The sequence below is a fragment of the Quercus robur genome, chromosome 12 (genome assembly GCF_932294415.1).
Source record: "Quercus robur chromosome 12, dhQueRobu3.1, whole genome shotgun sequence".
Classification (NCBI taxonomy): Eukaryota; Viridiplantae; Streptophyta; class Magnoliopsida; order Fagales; family Fagaceae; genus Quercus; species Quercus robur.
In genome coordinates this window covers 35,820,300-35,845,598 of record NC_065545.1, presented here as the reverse complement: position 1 = coordinate 35,845,598, position 25,299 = coordinate 35,820,300, and the positions used below count along the sequence as shown (strand labels likewise).

The window sequence follows — 25,299 nt, the reverse complement described above, 5'->3', positions numbered from 1 at the left end:
CAAGGTGGAGGGTTAGGTTATGGGTTCAAGACCCTCGGGTGCGTGTATAACTTACAATTAAAAAAAAAGGCTGAGCCAAACTGCTTGAAGTTGGGTTCATTATAACTTTTTATCTATTAACACCTATTTAGAGCCACTTCCCTTTTTGGATTCCTATTGACCAGATTTGACTATATGTTCACTGACCATCTAACTTCAAGAGTCCTTTTGCTGCTCTGGAACATTATCAAAACACAATATTGGTGGACTTAGAGATGTAAATAGCTACTAAGACTGGGAAATATATTGTTGTTAGTAATGGGAAGTTTGACTTCCTTAATATTTGTTTTATATTTTGTATAAGTTGAAAGTCTTACCTTTTTTTTGCGCTTGTGAAATTCTTCCTCTCTATATTTTTATTTAACTATTGGTTGTTGCATGGTTTAACCACTCACTAAATTAACCATCTTTAATTCTCTTTCTCCCCGTCTCCTATCCTAGGATTTTTAAGAGTAAAAGTACAAGAATGGCTTTCAGGGCGTGGTAAAAAGCATTGTTGTGCTAATTGCTGCAATACTGAGGAGAAGCTTTTAAAGAGTCTTCATGACTTCCCCAAAAGGTTTACAAGTTGTCATTATCAGGTTGATGCTGTTCTTACTTATGATGATGAAGATTTGGAAGCATGGGAATTTCAAGCAAAAAGATGGGCAAGAGTGCTTTTCCTTGCAAGCAAGGAGGAGCATCATTTTATATCTCTATTTACGGTTTGCCTTTACCATCTTATGCTCTAAACTAATTCTCATTTCCTTATTTTTATTTCTTGTTGTCCAGTATCTTATAATTAGGATAAATGGTATTAGCTGCTACAATTGTCAAGTTGAGAATGAACTTACTTTTGGATAAAATAATAACTAGAATATAACCTTTCTGATGCATGGGAAGAGAACTGAAACAAGTAGAAAAGATCTCAATGCGTCTATTCTACATAGCTTTCTATTTTTTCAAAAAATATCTTATAAGTTTTATTGATTAAGAAGAAATTCCTCAATTGCACTTATCAAAAAGAAAAAAAAAGAACTTCCTCAATTGCACAAATGTATACATGAGGTAGTTCTAAAGAATTACAAAAGAATGACTACAATTGAAAAGAGATAATCACTGACATTTACAACATAATGAATCCTGCTAGGACTCAAAACAGAGGACCACTCTATATAGCTTATAAATATGCTCAGCAAAAGTATGAACTGATGCATATGATGACGTAATGGTATGTAAAGGCATGGAGTTGCCTTAGTCTGCAGCTTTGGGAGAGTGATTAAACATAAGTTAAGACACAAAACAACAATATGGGAGAATCAATTTGGTTTTATGCTAGGACGATCTACCATGAAAGCTATTTCTTTACTTAGAAGTCTAATGGAAAAATATAGAGAGGCTTGTAAAGATCTTCATATGGTTTTTATTGACCTGGAGAAAACATATTATAGGGTGGCTAAAGAGTTGTGTGGTGGGTTTTGGAAACGAAAGGAGTTCCTCTAAAGTATATTAATTTGATTAAGGAACTGTAAACCCAGTAGTCTCTACTTTGACTCCTTGTTGAGGAATTTCGCGATTTGCCCAATGTCTGCTCAGTGGGATGTGTAGGCATCCGGGGTTTTACCCCTCAAGTGTGGACCCACTGGCCCATACCTTGAGGAGGTTCCTCGTTGTAAAAAAAATAAATTAAGTCGATTATGGATATGTATGATGGAGGTGTAACTAGTGTGAGAACAAGTGGAGGCATCATAGGCAAGTTTCCTATCACTATAGGTTTGCATCATCAAAATTAAGTCCATATATATTTGCATTAGACATTAGTGATGGATGAATTCACTAAGTCGATTCAAGATGAAGTCCATTGGTGTAGGCTTTTTGCAGATGATATAGTTTTAGTGGATGCAACTAGAGGTGGAGTTCATGCGAGTTAGAAATTTGGTGAGACATTGTAGAATATAAAGGATTTTGATTAAGTATGACTAAAGCGGAGTACATGGAACATAAATTTAGACAAGGATGAAGCGGCAGTAAGGCTTGATGGTCAAGAGTTGTTAGAGAGCAAGAGCTTTTGATTACAGCCTTGATGGTCAAGAGTTATTAAAGAGTGAGAACTTTTGATATCTTGGATCAATAATTCTAAAGAGGGAATTAAGAGGACGTGAATTGTAGGATAAGAGTAGGTTGGATGAAATGGAGAAGCGTATTGTGAGTATTGTGTGATTGTGGAACACCTATTAAGTTAAAGGGAAAATTATATAAGATTACTATAAGATCGGCTATGCTCTATGACAATGAGTTAGGCAGTTAAAAAGTAACATATTCATAAAATGAGAAAGTTAAGATATATAAGTGGAAATACATGAAAATATTGGATTCAAAGTGATGAAATTCACTTAAAGATAATGGTGACTTCTATTGATGAAAAGATGAGGGAGAGTTGCTTGAGATTGTTTTGTCATGTTCAAAAGAGAGCGAATAATGCACACTTGTGAAAAAGAGTAAGTTGATTCAACTTGAGGGAACAAAAAATAGGTTGAGGAAGAGCAAAAAATAACATTAGTAGAAATAGTAAAAAGGATATGTCAATTAAGGAAATAACAGAGAGTATGACTTTGGATGTAATAGAATGAAGGAAAAGAATAAATGTGGAAAACCTGACTAATTTGTTGAGGATCCATATCCATAGCTGACCCAAAAAAAAAAAAAGGTGAGACCAGGACTTGATTGATATTGTATATTTTTCTTGTTTGCTAGATAAATTTATAGTCATTCTCTTTAATTTTTTTTTTTTTCATAATTCTTATTCCATTGGATATTAGTTTTACTATCGTTCAAATTTTTTTTTTTTTTTTTGTTCATAGGTTGCTAGTGGAATATTATAAACTTTATAAATAATAGTCATGTTGAATATGAAAATGAACAGCAGAAATGCAATATGAAGCTAATGGAGAAAAACCTTTAGATTCATTTTGTGTCTTATTGATATATCTTTTCAACATTCTTGATTTCTTATTTATTTATTTATTTGATAAGTAATGATTTCTTATTTATTGATAAGTATAAATATATTGAAGCCACCAAAGGGGGTGACTTAGTTAATTGGGCGTATACAAAAGGATAGCCCCTGGAAAGAACAGAAGGAAATGGAAGAGTACATTTCAGATTTCAAAGTTTACAACATCAAATTGATCTTCTAATCCATTTTGAATTAATTTTCTTACTAAACTCCCCTCAAGACAAGTTTATTGGTGCTCTAAAATTAATAATATAACTCTAACGACACATATATCCATCATAATATAGAAGCATAAACATTAGATTGACTTAAAACACCGAGCCACACAAATCCCCCAAATTTTTAATCTCTGAGCTATGAATTTCTAAAGATTTAAAAAGTTTGGATGTGCTCTATGTCAATGGCTCAATAAGTTGAATACTAAATTTGAAAATTTGATCTTCAATCGTAGTCCCTTTGTGAATGTACATCATATTGGCAACTGTATTATCTGAGGGAAGAAAGTTATTAGCCTGCTTTTTCTAAAAATCCCCTCCAAACTAAGAGAAATATACTAACAACCCCATAGTAAAATAACAAAGTTACCCAATCAAAGCATTTTTTCTTCTTCTTGTGAGTGGATATTATAGTGTATGAACAATTATCACTTTATAGGGGCATCAAGTCTATCAACATATCAATGGTTATTTTCTTGAATCATGAATATCTAATGATTTAAAATTTTTTAAGTCTCACTCTCTATCCTTGTGCAGTTCATTTTGGCGTCTATATACTCTGCATGATATCTACTGGATTTTGTCCAGCTTAAGTGCATTGTTGTCCTAATTTGCTGTAGTTAGGTTTTGTTGTCAAGCTTCTGATGGTTTACCTATTTGTGCAGTTTATTCAAAATTATGGAACTAATATTTGCAAACAAAAGAAAGATATGGAGTGGATACCTGTGAAGTTTCTCATCATAACCTTGAGCTTGGTTCTGGAGCTTCAAATAATGCAGGAAAGGGCAGCTGAATGTGGTACCAAAGTTCGAAGCAAATCAGAATTTAGCATGCTTGAGACAGTGGTTCGATTGAATAATGGAGAAGTGGCTATTTTATTTGAGAAGTTTGCCAAGACTTTTCTTCATATATTGGTATTTAGAACTAACTGCATCAAGCCTGTAAACGTTTCTGCAGTATGTTATGTGCTTGTCATTGATGTTACTGTAATACTGAAATTATATCTGTCTTGCAGGAGGAACTGATTTCATTTGCAAACATGTCTTGTTCCATATTTTCATCTAGCATTATGATGGGGGATGTGACTCTGCCTAGTTCTGTGAGAGGAAAACTTGGAGGCCCAAGTCAACGGCGGTTGTCATCTTCAACCACCACTGCTGTTCTGCAAGCTGTATTAATCTTTCTGCACTTTACTTATCTTGGGTTTATATAATTGATCTAGTATGGAAAAGAATGTACAGTTACATTTAGACATGCCACATGCATGGTAACTTGATATTTCTTTTTTAGCCATTTTATATATTATTTATGTAGTAATTAATCTTGTCAAGTTTCTATATTTAGGTGTCATATGTTGGTAGCTCTAGTGTTTTTTTTTTAAAATATAGATTTTCAACTTATACGTATTATGAGTCCTATCTTTTTTAATAATGATCTCAGCAACATTGGTCATTGTATTATGGGAAAAAAAAAAAATCCTTAAATGAATATATTTGTTCAATTTTATCTGACATATCTGCTAATACTTCTTTTCTATTTTGCTCTATGAAGGGTAAGTTAAGAAGCTATATAGAAATTGGTTTGTTTTCAGTTTTGTATGTGCCTGTGTCTTTATGTAAATTTATTTATTTATTTTTTATTTTTTTAAAATTAACTGTCGAATCCATTGCCTCTTACATTAATGTAACTTGCTTTTATTGAGTGCTCCTTGTTGGTCATTTATTTTTTGTTTTTGTCTTCCTTCTGTATGCATAAACAGGTAACAGCCATGAAGTCTGTTGCAGCTATCTCATCATGGTGTGCAAAGTTTAAGAGTGATGTTGTACTAAATTTTGCTTTCAGCTTTTTGTGGGAATTCTTCTTAAAGACTATTTCATCTCCATCTTGTGATTTGGAGGTATTGTGCAATTTTTATAGATTTTCTAATCTAAAGCATATTTTATGTCATAAAGATTTAGTACATTTATTATGGGTGATAATTTGTAAGCTCCAAAGCAGACTGGAGCAGAAATCTGTCTTGCAGCATATGAAGGATTAGCTCCAGTTCTCAAAGCACTAGTGTCCGTGTTTTCTCCTCAACTTTTGGATACCATCAGGGAAAACGATGAATTCCTGCTACCTAAAGTAGAAGGCACACCTCTATTAGATTCCTTGGTTCTTTCTTTTCTTCAAAACATCAATAATTTTCTTACCATTGGAGTTTTGGCAAGGACGCGTCGGGCAGTTCTAATGAATTGGAAGGTATGGATCTGTCTTCTGTTAAACTTTTGTTGCTGATTATTGCCTTTGTTTTTTATTTCTCTTTGCATTCCCTAAACTGTTTGTCATAGGATCTCAAAAATTTGAATTGTAATAAAGGGGGTTATATGGCCATATTGTTCTAGTTTGTTTTAGACTTGCATTATTGGTTCATTATTATTATTTTTTGCTGTAATTGTGATCAACTTGTGCACTCCCTTTCATTGTTAATGTTCTTTTCCACTTTTCAGTGTCATGCATATATTATGAATTTCTACGGGTATTGTTAATTTGTTTTAGGTTAATTAGTTTGCACACAAGGAGACTACATTTTTCCATGTGGATATGGTGTGATAGAATGATAAAAAGTTGTTAACTTATCCATTGTGACTTATTCAGTGGCTTTGCCTAGAATCTCTTTTGACAATTCCAAGCTATGCTTATGAGGACGGATTTAATGTGGAGGACAGTATCAGCTTTTTCTCAGATGCTACTCTCAGATTGATTTTCACTGACCTTGTTGAGAGGTGAGAAATGAGACAAAGGTTACTTGCACAAATTTTTATTTTTATTTTTTATCTTCCTTTAAATATTTGTGCTTGTTGTTTTGTCGTAAGGGGGTTGGGGGTGGTGGGTGTAGTTATTTGGGCAATCATCATTTCCAGTTTCATTATTTATGCAAATTCTTTGTTTATTATATATTTTTTCAAAAAAAAAAAAATTAGCTCATTAGATTATCCTTGCTTCATTCTTACAAAATATCTACCTGGCTTGCGGAGAATTGGTCTGCATCTGCTGTTAATTAATTTCCAAATTTGGCTTCTAGATGAAATTTTTTGTTACAATCATGGCGCTATTCTGTGAGGTTTTGTTTTGTTATGTTTTCCCCTTTGTTTTTAACTCTTCACCCCCAAATAAATTTGCAGCCTTGAGAATGCTGGAGAAGTGTCTGTTTTACCCATGCTGAGATCAGTCAGACTGGCTTTGGGGCTTTTTTCTAGAGGAAAGTTTGGTTCAGTTGTTTCCTCATGCAATGGTGTGGATGTCCAGGTTCACTCACAACTTCCATGCTGAATATGGGATTATGTGCATGTTCTTCTATTATTGATGCTTTGATGTGCATGGACATGGTTTGTGCTTTGATTGTCGATCATGCAAGTTGTCTTATGTTTGTGATTGCCCTGATGCAGCAAGGGTGATTTCCGGTAACAAATTGTAGAGTGTGGATGTCATTTATGAGTAGATTGATTAACCTGTATGAACCAATCTTGACGTCCCTTAACCACAAGCATCTCCCTCTTTTGATGATTCAATGGTTGGGGGAAGGGGTTTTCGAACCTTGGACGTCTCTATTAGAAATGCCAGAAAATGTCAATTGAGCTAGAAAGCTCTTGGTTCATTTCTCAATTTTACACCAATACCATGTCTCCAAAAGTGACCCCTTCTCAACATAACATAACTATTTTCCTGACAATGCATGGTTGAAAGCACTTAGATTTCTCTTATATTATGAGGAATTTCATAAATTTAGATGGGGTCTTTTGATGAGAAAATAACTGAAAAACATAGAGAGGCCTGTTAAGATTTTTATATGGTTTTTATTGGCCTAGAAAAAGTACATCCCTAGAGAGGTTATGAGGTGGGTTTTGAAAAAGAAAGGAGTACCTCGTAAAGTATATGAAGTTGATGGTACTATAACTAGTGTAAGAACAAGTGGAGGCATCACAAGTGAGTTTCCTATCACTATAGGTTTGCATCAAGGATCAACACTAAGTCCTATGCCTTTGCACTAGTGATGGATGAGCTCATTAAATCGATTCGAGAAGAAGTCCCTCAATGAATGCCTTTTGTAGAATATATAATTTTAATGGATGAAACTAGAAGTGGAGTTATGCCAAGCTAGCAATTTGGCGAGACACCCTAGAGTCTAAAAGCTTTTGATTAAGTAGGACTAAAACAGAGTACATGGAATCTAACTTTAGTAAAAGTAGAGACAGATATGAAGGGGTAGTAAGGCTCAATGGTCAAGAGATACTAAAGAGCAAGAGCTTTTGATATCTTAGATTAATAATTCATAAAGATGGAGAGATTGAAGATGATTTGAATCATAGGATAAGAGCAAGGTAAATGAAGTGGAGATCTACACCTGGGGTATTGTGTGATTGTAGACTACCTATTAAGTTAAAGGGAAAATTTTATAAGACTGTTATAAGACCAGTTTTGCTCTATGGAATTAAATGTTGGGCTGTTAAGAGGAAAAATATTCAGAAAATGAGTGTAGTTGAAATGATAATGTTAAGATGTATAAGTAGAAATAGACGGAAAGTGAATATTTGAAATGAGGAAAGATCCTCGTAAAGTATACTTGGAGGGAAGATCCCTGGCGGTGTCTCATCTCCTTTTTGCGGATGACACTCTAATTTTTTGTAATGCTGACCTAGAACAGATTTTGATTCTCTGTATGATTCTTATTTGGTTTGAGGCGATGTCGGGTCTAAAGATAAATCTGAGCAAGTCAGAATTGGTTCCGGTTGGAGTAGTGCATAATATTGACTTATTGCTGAATGTCCTTGGCTGCAAGCAAGGTACTCTTCCAATGAAATATTTGGGTCTTCCTTTGGGTGCTAAATTCAAGGATAAGACCGTATGAGACCCAATTCTGGAAAAAATGGAGAGGAGATTAGCGAGTTGGAAACACTTGTACTTATCCAAGGGAGGTAGAGTCACTTTTATCAAAAGCACCCTATCTAATTTACCCACTTATTTTCTATCTTTATTTCCTATACTTGCTAGTGTGGCTAACCGAATTGAGAAACTTCACCGGAATTTCTTATGAGGCAGCTTTGGTGATGAACCTAACTTTCATTTGGTTAAATGGACTAATGTTTGTGCTTCCATATCTTCGGGTGGCTTAGGGATAAGGAAGATAAGACTTTTCAATGAAGCTTTGCTTGGGAAGTGGCTATGGAGATTTGGGATTGAGAAGGATGCCCTTTGGAGACAAGTGATAGAGATGAAATATGGATGTGTATGTGGGGGGGGTGGTGTACCGGATCTGGTAATGGTCCAAATGGTGTAGGTTTATGGAAAAGTATTAGTCAAGGAAGGCCTTCTTTTTCACGCCATATTCTGTATGATATTGGTGATGGGTCTAGGGTGAAATTTTGGCAAGACCGTTGGTGTGGAGAGACATCTCTTGCTGTTAGCTATCCTAACTTGTTCGGATTTTGCAGGAATAAGGATGCTAGCGTGGCTGAGCTTATGAAGTTCTCCAATGGAGTCCTCTTTTGGGATGTGAGCTTCTTTAGGGGGGTGCATGCTCGGGAATTAGAGGCTTTGTTAGGCTTCATGGAAACCATATATGATTCTTCAATAAGGGGTTTGGTGAGTATAAGATGTGTTGAATACCTGGTAAAGATAAGGGGTTCATGGTTAATGATTACTGTAGAATTTTAGTGGGCCTTACTATCTACGGTTTTCTTTGGAGATGTTTTTGGAAGCAGAAGATTCCTTCTCAAGTGGCTTTCTTTCTTTGGACTGTTGCTTTAGGGAAATGCTTGATGACTGATAATTTACAAAAAAGGAAGGTGTGGATTTTGAATTTGTGCTACATGTGCAAGAGTAATGGTGAATCAGTTGACCATCTCTTCCTTCATTGTCCCGTTGCTATGGATTTGTGGTCTATGGTTTTGGGTTTATTTGGAGTAACTTGGGTTATGCTGCATATTGTTTTGGGGCTGCTAGGGTGTTGGCAAGGCAGGTTTGGTCATCATCGAAATGGTTATATATGGTCAATTGTTCCCCATTGCTTAATGTGGTGTCTTTGGAGGGAGAGAAATAATAGATGTTTTGAAGATATTGAGAGATCCATTCCAAACCTCAAGCTATTTTTTTTTAGAACTTTATTGGATTGGTTGTTTGCTTTGCAAAAACAATCATTCCCTTCTTTCATTGATTTCCCAGTTTCTTGCCATTTTTGTATTTGATTTGTTGACCCCTTGTACACTCCCTGCGTACTAGGGTGTTTTTTTTTTTTAATATCAATAAAACTTATTACTTATCAAAAAAAAAAAAAAATCTGCTTATATATTAATGAAAAGATGAGGGAGAGTCAAGAAGGGTGGTAGATCTTCTATTTGGATGGAGGAATTGGTTGGGGAAGCACTTGTCTTATATTCGAAATTTGACATCGTTGTGTTAAATGTGGTGCATTGGAGGGAGCTTAATAACTGCACATTTAAGGATGTGGAGAGCTTGGGAATCAGCTTCTTGCCTCGTTTATGGGCTCTTTGTTTGATTGGTCTTGGGCTTGGGGCCTCACATCTATTGATTCCCTTCCAATGTTTATAGACTCGCTTCTTTCTTTTATATAGTTTTTGTTATTTCCTTTGTACTTTTTGGCTGCTTTGTGATCTTTCAAATGAAGTAGTTTTTTTTTTTTTTTTTTTTAAATAAAATTTTTGTTCTTTAAAAAAGAAAAAAAAAGGGTAGTGGAAGACCAAAAATAACGTCAGCAGAAGTAGCAAAAAATGACATGTCAATTAAGGAAGAAAAAATGTATGAATTCAAATAAAATAGAATGGAGAAAAAGAATACATGTGGCTGACCTTGACTAATTTGATGAGGATCTATAGTGGACCCCAAAAATTTGGGACTAAGGCTTTGTTGTTGTTGTTGCATAGAATTTATACTACATGCTATATTTATTAATATGGTAGAATAATGCGGATGCCCCGCTCAACTTAAAATTTTAAACTTTATTTAGGTTGAACTGAGTCCAGCTATCATGGTGGGGACTTAATTTTGCTGTGAGGGTTGTTGGTGGTGGTAGATGAAGCTTCTTGGGTTAAGATTTCAACCTTTATTTGTTTGGGTATTTTCAGTTTGAGTGATTTGATGGACAAAAGTAGGTTCTCAAGCCCATGGCATATGCTTCTCTTTGATTGTAAAAGTTTTGCTTCTAATGGTGTCAAAGGTGGATTAACGTCTATGGACTTTAGAGGATGCTCCCATTGATGGTGTGTACTGTTATTTCGTTGACAGCTTTTCCCCTGTTCATGGCTTAGATCACTTGTGTCTGGAGACTTGGTCCATTGGCGTCTTTCTCTCTTCCAATAAAGTTGTAGCATCTCATCAACAAAAGAAAATTAATAGAATATCACCTTGTGTCCAGTGTCCATCTATAATTATCACTTCAATCTTTGTTGCAAATTATTTTTCTTCATTTATATGCAGACCTTGTTCATAAATCATTTTACAATTCTCAATAAAATATGATTCAGATGATGTGGCATTTGGTTCGTGCCTCCTGGATATTGCATGTCAGCTGCAACAAGCGGAGGGTTGCACCTATTGCTGCACTTCTGTCTTCTATTTTGCATTCTTCTGTGTTTAGTGATGAGAACATGCATGTAGCCGAAAATGCACCTGGTCCTCTGAAGTGGGTGTGTGGTCTCTCTCTCTCTCTCATTTGTGGGTGTGCTAATTACCTACAGGATTTTTACGACTGTTATCTTTTCTTTGTTGCAGTTTGTTGAAAAAGTTCTTGAGGAAGGTAAAAAAAGTCCTCGTACAATTCGCCTTGCAGCATTACACTTGACAGGGCTTTGGTTCTTGAATCCCAAGACTATTAAGTACTACATGAAAGAGCTGAAATTGCTGTCACTGTATGGTTCTGGTGTGTTCAATGCTTATCTTTTCCATGTCTTATGTCCATAGTTTTATAGTTATCCTTGCTTTGTAACATAAAATGTGAAATTTCTTTTACAGTTGCATTTGATGAGGATTTTGAAGCTGAATTAGCAGACAATTTTGATGCGAGGACTGAAGTATCATTATTGGCAAAAAACCCTGACTCTGAGCTGACTGAAGTAAGCTATCCAATATATAAAGTTATCTGATACATTTTATTACATGTTATGCATCATTCTACATTTGAAGTGAACTACAATTGATCATGACATTACTCTGTAGGTGCTTTTGGGACAACTTGGAAATGTTTTCAGTAAATTAGGTTTTCACCTAAGAGAGACTTCTGGATAGGGATAACAAAAAGAAAAAAAGAAAACAGAGACTTACCCTTAAAAATAAAAAATTACTGGGCCACTTATGTGGAGTTATTGGAGACCTTAGTGTTTTATCTAGAAAGAAAATGATAAATTTTCTTCCATTGTTGTCTTAACTAATGGATCACATTGAAACAGTCATAAGACTATAAGCTGTGGGTTATTCAAATTCAAAACTGAAAGGTGTGTTATATGGTTGGGTTGGTTGGGTGGAGATAATTAACTTCTTGTAACACAAATATTTAAGTAAGGCAAGTTGAATGGTTTATGGATGCTGGTGGTTACTTACAAATACATAATGATCCAACTTAGATTTCTTTGAAGAACTTCTCAAATTTGCAATATGACTTGGTAGCGTCTCTTGTCAGGCATTTATCAACACAGAGTTGTATGGACGTGTGTCTGTTGCTGTTCTGTTTCACAAGCTAGCTGACTTGGCTGATATGATGGGATCTGCAAATGAAACTGAAGATTGCCTTTCTGCTTTGGAGTCTGGAAAACTATTTCTGCTGGAGCTTCTTGATTCTGCGGTAGCTTCTAATTTTGCATTTTCTAATTGCTAATGATATTTTGTTTTGTCTAACGTTCTTTAATTCTATAATTCATGCACTCTTCCCAGTCTCTTATAAATATTATTTACAAAGCTAAATTGTATTTTTAAAATTTGTTTGATTAGACTCTAGCTTTGCAATGTTTTTCTTGTTCTTCTCTTTTAGATATGTTTGATTGTCGTTACCTGAGAGGTTGATTATCTTGTACCCATATTATACCCCTTGTGTGCTTGGGTTTATTTTTACTTTAATAAAATTCGTTACTTATCAAAGAAAAACTATTTTTGAAATTTGTGTCTATGCTTATGGTGGTCAATGTTTGACACTTTGATGGATCCTTGTAATCAAAGGAGTGGATGATCTTTCTAGCATTTCCACTTCAGTGTCTTTGTGTTTCTTCCCTTCTTTTATGCGAATTCATGTAGCTTAGGAGGTGCATCACTTGACATAAGGTGGAGGTAGGGATGAATTGTGTTGATGGCTAACAAAGGAATAGAAGGTTTGTGGATCATTCCTTCTACAAAGCATGATAATAGGGACTATAGGTGTGAGGAATCTTAATAGAGTATATTGAGTTAAAAGGTCCCAAAAGCTTTTTATTGTTTATTTATTTATTTTTGTGTGGACATTTGCTTGGTAAAATTTTGATGGTTGAGAATCTAAGGGAAGAGAAATTATTGTAGTCTGGTGCTGACGTGCTGCCTATTAAAGGGTGGTGATGTGACAGTAACTCATCTCCTACAATATTGTGGGAGACTTTTGGTCACTATCGTTATCCTTGTTTGGCATGCATTGGTGATGCCTAGAATGGTGGTGTTCATACTTGTGTTGGAAGTTTGGCTATCATGAGAGTTGTAAGGTCTAGAAAATTGTTCTCCTGTTTTATGTTAGAGAGAAATGCTCAAACTTTCGATGATGAACTAAATCTGAACTCTAGCTCTAATAGTTCTTCCTGCTCTCATAAAAAAGGGGTAGAGAGTGAGCAAGTTTAACACCCACTGAGTGTCTGCGTAGTGTACCAATAAAATGAAAAAAATTCTACTCTACTACACTGGTTTAAGTTGAAGGTCTAAGTATGACAAAGACATATACCTACATACATTAATGTAAAGAGGTATTTAAAATAGATATTTCATCTTTTGCAATATAGATTCAGAATATATAAACTGCTGCATTAATAATGATTTGTTAAGCATCCAAAATAGTTTGAAGAATGCATTGTTGAGCAGTAAGGTTCTATTTCTGTGCATTCTAAGTATATCTTCAATGATTATGGATTTATGTAAACTTAAAAGGCTTATTTCCTAATGTAGTTACTGAAATCCTTGTTTGCCATTGCCTTCATTATATCATCTGCACTACACCATTTCTCACTGCCTCACTTAGCTTCCTCCACCCCCCCATGGTTTTTTTTTTTTTTTGTCTTTGTAGCTCCTCCGTCTTTAATCTTGAACTTCTTAATGTTGCATTGTTTGTGACCGCAGTTGATGATCTTCTAGCTTATTGTGAATGCATTCATTTCTTCTTCCATCTTTCGTTATGTTGCTACTTATCTACTCAGTGTCACCATTGATCAATTTTATTTAATGTTGCTTCTTAACCATGTGTATACTACCCTTCTATCCTCTGAAAATGAATTTAATTGCTTGTACCAGTTAGAATTTTATACTTGATCTCACTTGGAGTTAGAATCCTTGGTATATATGTTGTTGGTGATCATAAGTTGAATTAGGCAGCTTCAAGGAGTTTTGAGTTGAAGTTAAAACTTGCTACATGGTTTTGAGAGATATTGGGAGTGGATCTTTCCTTTGAGGAGCATTTAGTAGTTTAGAACTCCATGAAGAGTGGCTTTTTTCAATTGGACAGCTGCATTGTGAAGATTTTAACAATGGAAAACCTTAGAAAAAGGAGAATTGTTATGATTAGTGTTGCATGTGCAAAAATGGTGGGGAGACAATGGATCATATTTGTCTTCGCTGCAATATAGCTAGAGCTCTTTGTTTTCTGTTTTGTTTGTTCAGGGTTAGGCAGGCTACGCCTAGATCAGTGGCTAGGCTTGCTGACTGGGACAGTGTGATAGGAACCCTAGTGGTATGATTTTAAAGGTTGTTCTCCAGTGTATCATGGGATACATTTGGATAAGGGAGAAATGCTCGGACTTTTGAGGGTTGTGAGATATCAATGTTGAAGTTGAAGCATCTTCGCTTTCATGCTCTTCATGGTTGGGTGACCACTTACAATTTTTTTCTTTAATTTGCTACAGTTCCTTGAACTTTTTCTTCAGGAGCTAGGACTTTTCTCTTTGGGTGTTCCCCTTTGCATACTGCCTATTTGGTAGGTTCACTCTCCCCCCCCCCCCGCGTGGGCCACTTTATCTAATACCCCTTTGCATACTGCCTATTTGGTAGGTTCACTCTCCCCCCCCGCGTGGGCCACTTTATCTAATATTAGTCAATCTTGTTGGCTATGCAAGCGAGAGATTCCTGGGGAAGTCTTTCAAAAAGGAATGAGCATTTTGCCCTAGCAAAGATGCACAGGAGAAATTTGGCTAACTAGGGACATATTCCAGATGGCAGCTCAACCGTTTAAAGAAATGGTCCATTTCCATGTAGAATATTCAGCCATGTCATCATCCCATGTGGAAAAGTTGGCCAACTCATCAGGCCCATGTACATTATCCGGCCATGTCAGCATGCATGTGTTTTGTGGAGTAGTCATGTTGAAATTCCCTACATCAGAGAATTTCATCGGTGTTGGTCACTGCTTTTATGAAATACTTTTTTTAATTTTCTCTAATAGCATATCTGTTTTAGACTGAATTACAATTGTATGCTCAATGTTCAGCATACAATAAAGTAAGCGTAGAGTGATAAACTTGCTATGGATTATTATTGTTACTTTTAGTTCATTTTTCATGCCAAGTTGCCTGCATGCCAGTATCCTTTTGCAGAATAGCACATTTCTTTCAATGGTATTATAGTGTTGATTTATTGATTGATGTAGGTAAATGACAAGGACCTTTTAAAGGAGTTGTATAAAAAGTACAGTGCGGTGAGCAATCCTTTTCCTTTTAATCCTTTAAAGTGGGGAGTTGAGATTATTCAGAGCTTGAATAATAAAACTTGCTTAATCCTTCAAGGTCATATGCAAAATAAAGGGAGGCTTACTTTAACACAAAATCAAAATATTTTAGGAGAATATGAAAATATAAGTGCAATTTTGCTTTAGATAGAAGATGCTTCAATTAATAAATTGAAAATTACTAAAATTGAGTTGTATTCAGATAAAAGTTTGGAAAAGTGACCTAATTGTAATGAAATGAGTTCCCCATACCATTAATTATAAGTTCTCCTTATGTACATTTTTCCTTATACTGATCTTTGCTATATTTTGAGATAATCATTTGTACTTCTACTATTAACAGATTCACAGGCGCAAAATACGTGCTTGGCAGATGATATGTGTCTTATCACGATTTGCTCGTCAAGATTCACTTGGGCAAGTTGCACAGAGGTTGCACACATCCCTTTATGTGCGTAAATTTTGCTTCAGAACAATTCTAGTTCTCTCCATTAAATATTTTGTACAAATTTAATTTGTTTCAGGAATTTGGTCTTGCTCTTGGAATAACTGTTTCAATTATTTTTGTTATATTTTCTGTATTGTTTTTATGATTTGTTAAATAAGTTTCATTTTTGCTAAAAACTTTCACGGGAGCCCTATTCAGACGTATTTTCCATATATCTGCTAAGAGTTAATATCTTGTGGCCATATGTATATGTCATGAGCTCCACTTTTGTGTAATTCATTTTCTGTCTTTTCTAGGTTGGAGTCTATTAGCTTGCTATAGAGGCAAAATGCTTGAAGATTTAATTTGTATTTGCCATTCCCTATAATTATGCAGTTTTTTACCAAGTGTTAAATTACTAATTGTCCCAAAAGCTCAAGCTGTTAGGAAATGTTGAATTTAATCATTTGACCATAATTCTAACACTTTCCTTCACATGTGGACCTGAACTCCCCCTTAATAAGTGGGGTCCAACACTTGAGATTTTTAACATTTTAAATGGGAGTTAGCTTGGAGACAAAAGTTTAAGTTGTTAGGAAATGGTGAATTTAATTATTTAACCATAATTCTAACAGCAATCATGCTTTCAATTTGGCTTCCCTCCCCCCCCACCCCCCCCATATGCACATTTGCCGATTTAAACAGCTTTATCATATCCTTTCTAAGGCTTCTCATATCCATGATTTTCTCCTCAAGGAATGGGAAAATGGGTTATAAATTTTCATAGTTGGTGTTTGACTATTTATGTGATGCTTCTCATACACTGCTCATCTTATGTATATATATATATTTGAAAAAAAGATTTTTTTTTTTAAAAAGCAAGCAATGTAAATAATATTTTTTCATTGTTTTCCAATGGCAGCTGGTCATTATCAATCCTAGAATGATGTACAGCTTGCACTACATGCAGTGACTAATCTTTGTCAATTCCAAAATTTATTTTTTGGTTTAGACACAGTTTAACCTTTGTGAGCAAGGATGTGATTTTAAGAATTGGGGAATTAAGGGTTGTTTGACTGCAAAATATTCATCTCTCTCTCTCTCTCTCTCCCCCTCCTTTTTTATCAATAATGTGGTTGCCTAGAATATCATTACCTTGGATTTAAGAAGAGCCAACCTGATTGATAATGTTAAGCTTGATGTGTGTTATATATCTGCCTTTGATGGGAGTTAAAATGCTCATGCATGATTGAAGCTGCTGAATCTGTACTCTATTATGCTGCAACTATCGTCAGTATTGTTGTTGAAGAATTTTAACAATTTTCCTTTGTTATTTGGCTTCTTCTTGCAGAGAAACAATTTACCTGCTGTCCGGCAATACTTAGAGACATTTGCAATAAATATTTACTTGAAGTTTCCTCCATTGGTAAGGAATTTTCTATTGCATTGATAAAGCAAATACACCCAGCCGTTTTCATGGGTATTGTGAAAGACGGGAAGGGAAATCAGCTACCTTTTTTTATGAAGGCCTGTCAACTTTTGAAGCTTTAGTTTAGCAAAGTTTTTTTTGTGCATGTATCAAAAAACTAAAAACCAAATTTATATTAACTATTTGCTTATTTTGTCTGCACTTAACTTGTTCTTCAGTTTTGTCTTAAAATATTTTTGCTTGGTAAATTGACTCACACCCTGCAGGATAGAACCCATGACCTCTCACCCACCCCGTTGGTCAGTTTTGACAAAAAATATTAAGAAAGAGTACTTTCTTTAATGTTTTTTGTTGACTTATAGGGTTGGCTATTTCTTTTGCACCATTCTATCCATCCAAAATCAAGCCTTAGTCTCAAAACTTAGGGGTCGGTTATGGATCCTCAACAACTAATTAGGGTCGGCTATTTCATTTACACCATTCTATCCTACCCAAAATCATACTCACAATCACCTTCTTAATTGACATTTCCTTTATTATTACTCTACTAACAGTATTTTAGGTCTTTCTCTATAATTCCTTCAACTTGAATCAACTCACTCTTCCTCATTGGTGCATTAATCACTCTACTCTACACATGACCAAACCATCTAAAATGGCTCTCTCTCATCTTTTAATCAATAGGGGCCACCTCTATCTTTAAGAAAAAAAATTTCATTCCAAATCCAACCTTTCCGTATATTTCCACTTATCCATCTTAACATTTTCATTTCAATGACACTCATTTTATGAATATGTTGCTTTTGGCTTAAAAAGAAAATAAAGAACATTATTTATTTTAAGTTAAGCAGGTTGTGGCTTGTGTTAAAGCTAGCTTCACTGATAGAAAACTGTGAAGCTATTGAAGTGGCTTGTGTTAAAGCAGGTTTTTAATCCATCCCACATCTTATGTGATAGAAAGAAAAAAAAGAAAGATTTTTAATTCTTTTTATGTTATTACCAAAATATTGTGAATGTCATGTTTGTAAAGTTTGTGTCAATGAGTTATTTTAAGGATGTAACTCTCACGCCTGCTTAGATTTTTAATTTTTGTCCTTACATGGTTTTATGGACAATGTTTTGGCACCTTTAGTTATTGTTTCATCACTGCCTTTATAAGATGTAGGCTTTAATTCTTGCATTGTTATTTAATTGACAGGTTGGAGAGAATTTAGTTCCTATACTACGAGATTATGACATGAGGCCCCAGGTAAATATTGTGTTGGGACATTATGGGATCATAAACTAAAATTTCCTTTGCAGTTTATATGGTTGGATGGCAGAATCTACTACTTTGCACTTTCATACCTTTTGGATTAATAAAGTTTTTAGCGTAATTTATTTTTATCTTTTTCTTTTTATAAAGTTGATTCTCTCTTGTTTACTTCTTATGTGCTTTGGTTGCATCCCTGGGTTTTTCTTTATAATTTTTACTTGTTAAATTTTTTTTTTTATGACAAAGATAATAAAATGGCAAGTATAATGACAATAAGAGTGATGAGCCCTTTGGCAAGGGCCGCAAGGCATCTGTCTTTCTCTTACTCTTGTTTGGCTATGAAAGAGTGTAGAATTTATTCCTTAAAAAGTACAATGCCATCATGATGTCATGAACAGCGAAGTGCTTCCATATGACTATGTGCAGTACGAACACTTGATGCCTTTCCTTAATTTTTCCAGTTTCATTGTCTTGATTTAATTCAAGGATGTCAGTGATGATCTTAAACTGTACTCTGTGATAATGTATGTGATATTAATCATATTACTATGATGGGCTCTAGATATGACCTAAACTCAACTTAATGAAGCCTTAACCCCAACATTTTGGAGTTAGCCAGATACTATGTAATGAATAAACTATAAAGTATCTTCTCCCCACCCCAACATTTTGGAGCTAGCCAGATACTTCGTAATGAATAAAGTATCTTCTTTTTGTTTTTCCTTTGATTCCATGCATTACTGGTTACTTCATTTTTTCTAAAATTATATAATTGAAGAAAATGATGCTGTAGAAGTGCTGGTTTTCAGAATGATACCTAGTAGGCTCCCTGTATTCAATATGATTTTCTGCTCTGTGGTTTAGAGCAAATTTTAATCCTGACTAACTTCATATATATATTGTTGGCTGAAATGGTACTGTCATTGCTCAGAGTTATTAATTGCTTGAATTTTAGTAGTCAACACTAATTGTGGTACTCAACATTATCATCCTTGTTGGACGTCAAATGCAGGCACTCTCTTCTTATGTATTTATAGCGGCTAATGTCATCCTCCATGCATCTGAAGCAGTTCAATATAGGCATTTGGATGAATTACTTCCTCCTATAGTTCCATTATTGACATCACATCACCACAGCTTACGTGGTTTCACCCAGGTCAGTTTTTGTGAAGCTGGTGAATCTTCTGTTATACAACTTTAGGAGGGTGGGGGGTGGAGTTCTTATTTATGATGAGTCTTTTTTGTTCTTGCAGTTACTAGTATACCAAGTTCTTTGCAAACTGTTTCCTACTTCGGGTTCTAGAGCCTCTCAAACAATGCCTTTAGAGAAAAGATGCTTTGAGGATTTGAAATTATACCTGGCAAATAACTCTGATTGCAGGCGGTATGATATTTACTGATAGTTTTTGGACCTTATGTTTCTGAAAAGAATATAATTTGTTAGACCATGAACTTTGTGTGTTAGCATGCATTTGTTAAGTAACTTATGACAAAACAAAAATCTTTCATGCTACATTTTTTGTATGATAGCATTTCATTTGATCAATTAACACCTACCTATTTTTGTCAACAGTCCAACACCTGCTTAATTTTTGTGTTTTTGTCTTTTTAAATCACTATCCTTGGCATGACAACTTTATTCATTTGTTGTACTTTGAATGACATTGGTTTCATGGGTTGTGCTAAGGATGGTGATTCAGATGTTGGACCTTTGGCAAGGAAGTATCATTGTCAGGTGAACTAAGATTTGGAAAACTATTCCCTTGTGTGTAATGTGGAAAATTTGGCATCAATGGACTAGCTAAACTTGGTTGGTGTTGAATGTCCTAATCATGTCATCAAACAATCAGTGTTGAGAAGTTTATATGACTGGATGGCTGCAGTGGGTGGGCAGAATGCATTCGAGTTCTTTAATTTAAATTTTTAGATTTATTGAATTTGAGATCCTAAGCTTTTAGGAGTGGTTTGGTCTGTTTGTTGTATATTGACCTATCTCCTCTTCTAAATAAGATTTTTTTTTTTTTAATCCTATTAACAAAAACTTCGATAGACACATGACAGAACCTCATGCCTAATAAAAAGCCCACTCAACCTGAGGTTTCTGTTATCATTTTATATAATTAGATTTCCATCATGGGAAATTTGAGTTATTACTTTTTATGTTAAAATTTTAGGTATGGTCATGATTCTGGTTTATATTGGGGGAAATGTGCATAGATATATAATTGTTGAGCAATATTAATTCAAAATATTTATTAACGAAATTATTGTTGAGAACTAGGGGTAATGCAATTGGGTGGGTGACCACATCTCATAAAGCGGATGTCACCAGTTTGAATCCCTCCCCTTTGTCCTCCCTTGGGGTTAAGACTTGATAATTAAAAAAAAAAAAAAAAATTATTGTTGAGCCTGGTTGGTGTTTTTGGTGGTAGTGGTTAGAAGTTGGCTGTGATTTTCCAAATGGTAGTATTGCTTAATAAGCAACAATCTGATAAATCCGATAAATCCGGATGATGCATATTTTGGAATCTAACAATTGTTTTAAACGTTTGATTCAATGGAGATGCTGCTTCTAGAACTACTTAATTCCCATTCTGACGTAGTAGAGCAGTCAAATAAAGTGACTAGGAGTCCTGGAGCAAAATTTTTATATTATTCATGGAAATTCATTTGATAGCATACCAATAATCTAGAAAACTTAAGCTCATAGGAAATTCACTTAATAACTATTCTAAGCTCCAACTTTTATATGGGCCCAAACTCCCCCTCAATAATGATCCCCAACACATGGAAATTTTTAATTTTTAGAAGAGTGGTTGGGTGGAGACAAGTTTTGAATAGAAGACCACGTGGCACCTACTTTGATAACATGATATAAAATATCACTAATCCCAAAAGTTAAAGTTGATTGAAAATTATGAATTTAATCACCTGACCATTGTTCTAAAAGTATAAATGGTTCCATATCAACAACAGAGAAAGGAGCCTAGTAGAATGACCCAAATTTGTATTTCAATATGTATTAGCTTGTTTTGTGTAGTTTCATTTTGGTATGTGATGTGGATTTGATGCAGTCTATTGAGGGTCAGTGAGAATGATGTCTGAAAGTTTGTAAATAGAAGTATAGCCATTACATATCCAGCAGAACTGCAGTTCAATTGTATGTGCTATGAATGCAACCTCAATTCCAAAGTCTTCATTTTTCTTTTTGGGAGGTCTTCTTGTTTTTCAAAATTATATATTTTCCTCTTTCATAACCCCAAGGGTTAGCACAATCGACTGGGCACCATGTCTCATGAAACTGGGGTCACAGGTTCCAATCTCCCCTTCCCCCTCCCTGGGGCCAAAACTTACTTATAAAGAAAAATACTTTTCTTTTTTGTTTTAAGTGCTATAGAATATAATGTCAGTTTATAAAACATGGTGTACCTATGTCGATTGCAATTTTTAAAACACCAGGGTATTCATATATTTTGAAGAACTCTGAGCAAGGCCATCTTTACTGTCATGCATTAAATACATGGCAAAAACCAAGTGCCTTGTCCATTTTTTGTAGTTCTCAAATTATGATTCTTTTGCATTTTTCAATGTAGACTTTGACTTTGGTGGGTTCTTCAGATAGATTTCTAGGTAGTCACAGCCTATAAGAGAGATTTTGGTAATTTGCTTGTCCCAAAAATATAGTTGAATTACCTAATGATGTTATTGGTTATATATACCAGAGTTATATTGGCACACCTTACTTATAGTTATGTTTAAACTGATTGGCTTCTTTAGTTTACTCTTAAAAAAATGGGAAGAGAACTAGTTGTTCTTCTATATCTGATAAATTGACAGAAAAACTGATGTGTAAGCACGTCTAGCAAACAGTGTGAACATGTTTGTAATTGCTAGTAGGAAGAAAAGCATAACTTGAGCCAATAAAAGCATAGCTGATAGGCTCTTTTGATTTCATGCCTCTAGTTATACATATGCTTTGTAGAAAGCTATTGACATAGTAGCTTTGTTTGATCCTATTTCAGCTTACGAGCATCAATGGAAGGATATCTTGATGCCTATGATCCCAAAATCTCCGTCACTCCAGCAGGAATTTTCATCAATCGGGTTGAGGTACGGGATTTCTTTGTTTAAGTTTGCAATTCTATCCTTTTATAAAAGAAGCATAAATAGGAGGTATGGGGAGATTATAAACCCTTTTATGATCCTGTAGGCCAATACTGTTAAAGAAAAAAAAAAAAACCCTGTCAACACTATAGGCAAACATGAAGCAAAAAGAAGTATAGCAAATAGTCTCTATGGTCGTAGTAATAGGAGAACTTAGAACACAGTTGCATGAGTTTGAATTACCATGCAAGCAGTAATGGAATATTCTTTCCTCCTTGTAATTAGTAATGATGGTTCTGGAACTTAAAACTATATCAGGTAAAATATCTGAACCCCTAAGGAAGATATATGCACCAAAATATGTTTTAAAAAATCCAATAAAGAAGGCTTCCATCCTAGATTTTAACTTTTGACATGTTTTTCACTTATATGATTTGTTTCATGAGGACATGGTACCCAATGATACAAATGTACTTTTCTGTTCTATTAATTTAAATATCTAAGGTACTTTAAATTTGAAGGACATTTTACCTTCAAAAAAGCAATAGATCTTTTTTTTGTCATTATTATTTCTTTTAGAACTGTAAAACTGCTGAGAGGGGCAGTTTTATTTTTTTCCTTGAAGTACAAATCTGGGTATATACTTTATTTTCATATTGCTGAACTATATGAATTTTTTTTTTCAGGGGTTTTCTATAATCAGTTCATGTCATACAAATTTATTGTTCTTTCAGAAAATTCAAGTTATAAGTTCAATGTTCAGAAAGAAACATTTGATTAACCTGGTACATGTAGGAACATGGCATCATTTGTACAAACACTTCCATTTCCATGTTAATTTTTCAAGATTGTATGATGATGTCCTCTGATACCTAATTCCTAATTTTCTGAAGCCAGTCAGTAAAAATTGATTGAAATGTGTCAATCAATTTTATTTTCATATTGCTGCTGAGAGGGGCAGTTTTATCCTTTAAGTACAAATCTGGGTATATACTTTATTTTCATATTGCTGAACTATATGAATTTTTTTTCAGGGGTTTTCTATAATCAGTTCATGTCATACAAATTTATTGTTCTTTCAGAAAATTCAAGTTATAAGTTTAACGTTCAGAAAGAAACATTTGATTAACCCGGTACATGTAGGAACATGGCATCATTTGTACAAACACTTCCATTTCCATATTAATTTTTCAAGATTGTATGATGATGTCCTCTGATACCTAATTCCTAATTTTCTGAAGCCAGTCAGTAAAAATTGATTGAAATGTGTCAATATTAGGCATCTATCAAACATTGCAAGTGAGTCAGCATTTTTTTCTCTACATTCTGTCTTGATAAATTCACTAAATGGAATCCATTATTTTTACTAGTGCTGCTTCATGGCTTTTGAGATATTCTCTACATTTGGTAAATAATAATTTCCAGGACCCTACTAAGTGGGACCAGCATTTGATAATATCCCTTTTAATACTTTGTCTATAAATTCTTTTTTTTTTTCCTCTCTTTTGGGTCTGTGTTGAAGGAACTCGAGTTCGAATGCGTCCCAATATCCCTTTTGGAGCAAGTACTCACCTTCCTAAATGTAAGAGCTTGATCACTTTTTACTGCCATCTTTTATGGGGTTTGTATCTCATTTACAGTGTTGCAGGATGTCAGGGAAGATCTTAGATGTTCAATGGCAAGGGATGTGGTGACTATCAAGAATGAGAGCTTAGATCCTCACCGCATGGATCTATCATCTAATGCCAAAGGAGAAAATTTGCGTATCCAGCAGCCTAAAGATACTTGTTTGGATTTTCAAAAGAAGGTTACTCTCTCCAAACATGAGAAGAATGAAACCAGTGTTAGTTCCTTCTTCGGCAACAAAGAAATTTATGAACAACTTGTCGGTATGTATAATTTCATGTAGTTAATTAGAGGGATGAAGAGGACGCAGATAGTTGTACTATTCTATTGTTTGTTAATACTCAATTCATTCAAGCAGAAGCACATCACCTATCCTACTTCGTTATGGACATCACCCTGCATTAGATAATATTACTATACCATTCTAGCTGTCCTGAACTAAACTGCTTAATATATTTTCCTCAATAAGATCTAGATAAAGATCTTAATCATCAAAGGTGGGCCTTGTTATTGCTTAATCTTCATTATCTTCTGGTGTGCTAACTCTTTGCTTCCCTTTGTGGAGAAGAATGAAGAATTCTGGTGAAACCCAGCATGAAATGGGTACGAGTATCCTGCCTAGATATACTCCCACACGAGATACTGTTTCCCATTCCTTGTCATCCACTGTTTGTTCTGTGTTAGTGGAAGCTTTGAGACCAAATTGTTTTTAAAAAAATGCAAAACAATAAAATAACAAGCAACACTTGACAGAAAATTCAACATGGTTCGATAAACTCTATGCCTATATCCACGGGCAACGCCAACAAAAATCCACTATCAATAACTTAAGCTCTCATTAACCTCACAAACATAAACTAACTCAAATCCCCAATACACCCACAGGTTCTCTCACACTAACAAACTCTCTATTTATAGGGACTACCATGTTTCCCTACTTATCATTTTAGGACTATCACTTTTAATAGGATCACTGCACCTCTTTATTATTCTTTTAGCCTACGTGGAATTCCAAAACCAATAATGAAATCTCTAGACTTCTGTCATTGGCTGGACTTGATGAATTTCCACCTCCATCCCTTGAGGTGTCTTCACTGGGACCGGCGCTCTCTTTGAACCCCTTTTGTGGGTAGAGGAGCTTGCCATGCTCCACCATGTCCTCAACAAGAAATTCAACAAATCTTTTTGGCAGTCTAGAAGTTTTAAGTGTTGCATAGCTGTATTGCTAATGAAAATTGTTATCTTTCTCTTCTAACGAATTTCACAACTGCACT

General features: G+C 34.7%; 1 protein-coding gene across 1 annotated transcript in view; it reads left to right on the top strand.

Moving 5' to 3' along the window:
- LOC126710567 (uncharacterized) overlaps positions 1 to 25,299 on the top strand; it is a 42,648-nt gene that overhangs the window by 15,077 nt on the left and 2,272 nt on the right. The window contains exons 12-31 of the mRNA XM_050411096.1: positions 481 to 743; positions 3,915 to 4,163; positions 4,265 to 4,420; positions 5,009 to 5,146; positions 5,248 to 5,490; positions 5,887 to 6,014; positions 6,414 to 6,537; positions 10,770 to 10,931; positions 11,017 to 11,164; positions 11,257 to 11,357; positions 11,921 to 12,082; positions 15,107 to 15,154; positions 15,528 to 15,635; positions 16,963 to 17,037; positions 18,239 to 18,289; positions 19,308 to 19,451; positions 19,549 to 19,679; positions 22,318 to 22,405; positions 23,922 to 23,981; positions 24,048 to 24,288. Of these exons, the coding sequence (XP_050267053.1) occupies positions 481 to 743; positions 3,915 to 4,163; positions 4,265 to 4,420; positions 5,009 to 5,146; positions 5,248 to 5,490; positions 5,887 to 6,014; positions 6,414 to 6,537; positions 10,770 to 10,931; positions 11,017 to 11,164; positions 11,257 to 11,357; positions 11,921 to 12,082; positions 15,107 to 15,154; positions 15,528 to 15,635; positions 16,963 to 17,037; positions 18,239 to 18,289; positions 19,308 to 19,451; positions 19,549 to 19,679; positions 22,318 to 22,405; positions 23,922 to 23,981; positions 24,048 to 24,288 (2,820 nt within the window). The remainder of the gene's footprint in view (positions 1 to 480; positions 744 to 3,914; positions 4,164 to 4,264; positions 4,421 to 5,008; positions 5,147 to 5,247; positions 5,491 to 5,886; positions 6,015 to 6,413; positions 6,538 to 10,769; positions 10,932 to 11,016; positions 11,165 to 11,256; positions 11,358 to 11,920; positions 12,083 to 15,106; positions 15,155 to 15,527; positions 15,636 to 16,962; positions 17,038 to 18,238; positions 18,290 to 19,307; positions 19,452 to 19,548; positions 19,680 to 22,317; positions 22,406 to 23,921; positions 23,982 to 24,047; positions 24,289 to 25,299) is intronic.